The sequence below is a fragment of the Capricornis sumatraensis genome, chromosome 3 (genome assembly GCF_032405125.1).
Source record: "Capricornis sumatraensis isolate serow.1 chromosome 3, serow.2, whole genome shotgun sequence".
Taxonomy (NCBI): domain Eukaryota; kingdom Metazoa; phylum Chordata; class Mammalia; order Artiodactyla; family Bovidae; genus Capricornis; species Capricornis sumatraensis.
This window is the reverse complement of record NC_091071.1, coordinates 173,965,175-173,968,395: the sequence shown is the minus strand read 5'-3', so window position 1 is coordinate 173,968,395 and position 3,221 is coordinate 173,965,175. Positions and strand designations below refer to the sequence as shown.

At 60.5% G+C, this 3,221-nt stretch overlaps 1 protein-coding gene across 1 annotated transcript; it reads left to right on the top strand.

Moving 5' to 3' along the window:
- Positions 1–1,068: 1,068 nt before the first annotated feature.
- LOC138076379 (proline-rich protein 2-like) lies at positions 1,069–2,958 on the top strand. The gene is made up of 2 exons (XM_068968516.1): positions 1,069–1,250; positions 2,100–2,958. The coding sequence occupies exons 1-2, from the start codon at positions 1,069–1,071 to the stop codon at positions 2,956–2,958; spliced, it is 1,041 nt and encodes a 346-aa protein (XP_068824617.1).
- The last annotated feature ends 263 nt before the right edge of the window (positions 2,959–3,221 follow it).

Genomic DNA, 3,221 nt, shown 5'->3' with positions numbered 1-3,221 from the left:
ACGCTCATTTGAGCAGTTAATCGTATCTGATATTTTTTGCTTGTGTGTTCATGGCCTGTCTCCCCTCCTCCCCCCATGCACTTTCTAGCTCACCACTCTCTCCCCAGGGCCTAGAACAGTGCTGAAAGTGAAAGTGAAGTCGCTCAGTCGTGTCCTACTCTTTGCGACCCCATGGACTGTAGCCTACCAGGCTCCTCCGTCCGTGGGATTTTCCAGGCAAGAGTACTGGAGTGGGGTGCCATTTCCTTCTCCAGGGGATCTTCCTGACCCAGGGATCGAACCTGGGTCTCCCACACTGCAGGCAGACACCGTACCGTCTGAGCCACCAGGGAAGCCCCGAACAGTGCCAGGCCGACAATAGATTGGTGGATCTACAACCTGAAGAGCTATCTGGGCTGGAGACATGCATTGATGAGTCACGTGCACAGAGGTGGGAACTAGAGCCAATGGTGAGGGTGAGATCACCCAGGGAGGGTGTCTACTACGAGGAGAGAGGAGCGCCTGGGACAGCAGAGCAGCTAATGGCTGTAGAAAGGAGGTTGAACCTGCAGAAAGAACAGATGAAGGGAAAACACGACAGGGTCAAGCCGCAGGAGCCAGGAGAAAAGAGTGTTTCCAGAGGCAGGTGGGTCATCAGGAAGGATGTCAGAGACTGAACAGCAGCTGCTGAATTCAGCTTCCTGGAGACCATGGGTGACCTTGGCAGGCCGATGCCCCCTTCATGAGGGCTATCTGTGCAATAAGAGGGATCTCTCTGGTCCTAGGAACTCCTATTTCTGAGAATCTGAATTTCTGCTCACATTCACATCACCCTCACCAAAAAAAAAAAAAAAGGAAAGAAAAACAATTATCTGCCTGTGGGCTAGGAGAGAAGAGATGACCAGGGGGTGGTCACCCTCATTATTTATCCATCAGACAACTGACAAACTGAGGAAGCATCTCTATATTTCCCAGCCTGTCCTGGGCACCACTAGGAGATGAAGAGGCCCCAGACCCTGCCAGTCACATCCAGGTGGCCACCCCCTCCCTCCCATGCTGTCCTCGAGGTACTGGCTTCCCAATGCCTTCATGCCAAAGGCCACCCACTTCTCCCCACCACCTGGACGGGACCGAAAACTGCAAAAGGCCCAGTTGCCCCAGTGGCTTTTGCTGGCGGCTGTTGGTAAAGAGTATCTTGATGCCCTGGTGAGGAAGGCCAAGACCCTGGGCTGTGGAGGAGAGCCACCTGAAGGAGAGCAAAGACCCACACTGTGTGGTGATTAGAAAACACTGGAGGGACTTCCCTGGTGGTCCAGTGGCTTAGACTCCATGCCCCCAAAGTAGGGGGTCCGGGTTCAATCCCTGCTCAGGGAGCTAGATTCTATGCCGCAACTAGGAGTTGGCATGCCAAATAATAAAAATCAATGAGTATTTTTTTAAAAAGCACTGGAAGCTGATTCCAGGGAGACAGTGAGAAGATGCTCCTAACCAACCAGAGCAGTGGCAGCCACAAGTGCCTGAGCTGCTGTCTGCAGCCAGGTGCTGCGCTCAGTAATGGCCTATTTGATTTGCACAGCAATGCTGTGAGGTGGCCGCTCAAATCCCCTTTTGACATGGCAGGAAATCAAGGCTCAGAGAAATTAAAGGCTTTCCCAAGGTCACGCAGCTAGTAAATAGCCAAGCCCCATGTGCTAAGGCAGCCAGTCTGACTGAGAGCCCCTGCTCTTAACCTTAGACCTTCCCCAGCTAATGAGCCAAAGGGACTTGTCTTCTCTTCTCTTCCACGCAGTATGACCTTGGGCGAGATTTAGTCCCTGCTCTCTGCATCTGCATTAAAGCAGGTTTCTTAGTGCTCTTCCATGTCTGATGTTATGTAATTAATTGGGATTTGGACAGAGCTTTACAGTATATAAAAAAACATTCATAAGGCATCTCATCCCCCTCCCCCCCCCGCCCCGCCCCCGGCCACGCACCCTGTAGGGTGAAAGAATTATCCTCTCCATTTGATAGATGTGCAAACTGAGGCTCGAGGAGACTCAGTGAGTGACCCGCCCAAGGTCACAAAGCAAGTGAGGGCCGCCGGGTTTCGCTGTTCACACTAGACGTTCCTCCAACTCCAGAAAGGAGCGGCCCGCGGGGCCCGGACCTGGCGGACAGGGGGCGGCGCTCGGCTACCCTCGGCCGCCCCGGGCCACTTGGTGGGGGGTCGCAGCCCCCGGCCCGGGGGATGGAGGGAACGCCTCCCGCCCCGCCAGATCTCCGGGAACGCGCGCCAGGCGGGCATCCCGCAGCCGGCCCCGGGCTCTGCCTCGACCCACCCTCTATCCCGGGGCTCGGGACGGCGACCCCCGCGACGCGCCCCCCCCGGCCGGGCAGGTCCTCCGGGAACCCCCTTCCGGCGTTCGGGCACTAGCCCCCCGCGTCCGAAGGCACCGGGAGGCGGGACGCTCGGGCCCGCGGGGCGCCGAGGAGGGCGCCGCCTCCCCGCCAGCTCTACCTGGGTGGCCGGACTGCGAGCCGCCGGGGCCCCGGCGCCTGTCCCCGGGGCGGCACCGGGCTCCGAGCGCTTACCCGCTCCCGGGCACGCAGGTGCGCACCGCGGGCTCGCCGGCCCGGCTCCTCGTCTTCGGCCAGCGCTTCGTCTCCCCGCCGGCGGCCGCCGCACCTCCGCCGCGACCTCCCCAGTGGACCTCGGGGCGCGCCAGCCGCCCCGCCGCCCAGGGGGCCCTCCCCTGGCCCCGCGCCCTCGCGATGCCCACCTCCCGGCGCCCTGCGGCTCCGGCTCTAGGCTCCCCTTCCCGCGCCCGCCGCCGCTCCTCGCTCCCTGCCCCCAGCTCCTCCCCCGCGAGGCTCCCTCCCCACCCTGCCCGCCGCCCGCCTTCTGATCCTGGACGCGTGGCCCCAGCTCCGGGCCCCCGCCTCCGCCCTCGCCGCAGCCCTAGCTTCAGGAGTAGGTGGGCGCCAAGGAAGCGGGGTTGACGAAATCCCCAGCCCGGTACCCCGGGGCCCCCCACCTGTAGGGAAGAGGGCGGACTGGGTCCAGAGGAGGGATGTGGAGAGGTGGGCCCTGCCCAAAGACCCTTGGAGAAAGCCTAGCCTCCCGCATCTGTCCCTGCGCCCTGTCTTTCTCTCTAGTTAGGAATCGAAGCCGGGTCTCCCGCATTGCAGGCAGACCCTTTAGCATCTGAGCCACCAGGGAAGCCCCTTTCCTTCATTTAACAAATATTGATGGATGTGTGTGT

Excerpts from the sequence above, each read along its gene's own strand:
- LOC138076379 (XM_068968516.1), top strand. The coding sequence starts at position 1,069 with ATGCCAAAGGCCACCCACTTCTCCCCACCACCTGGACGGGACCGAAAA. Across the intron at positions 1,251-2,099 it reads GGAGAGCAAAGACCCACACT|AAAGGAGCGGCCCGCGGGGC; the intron begins GTGTGGTGATTA and ends CTCCAACTCCAG.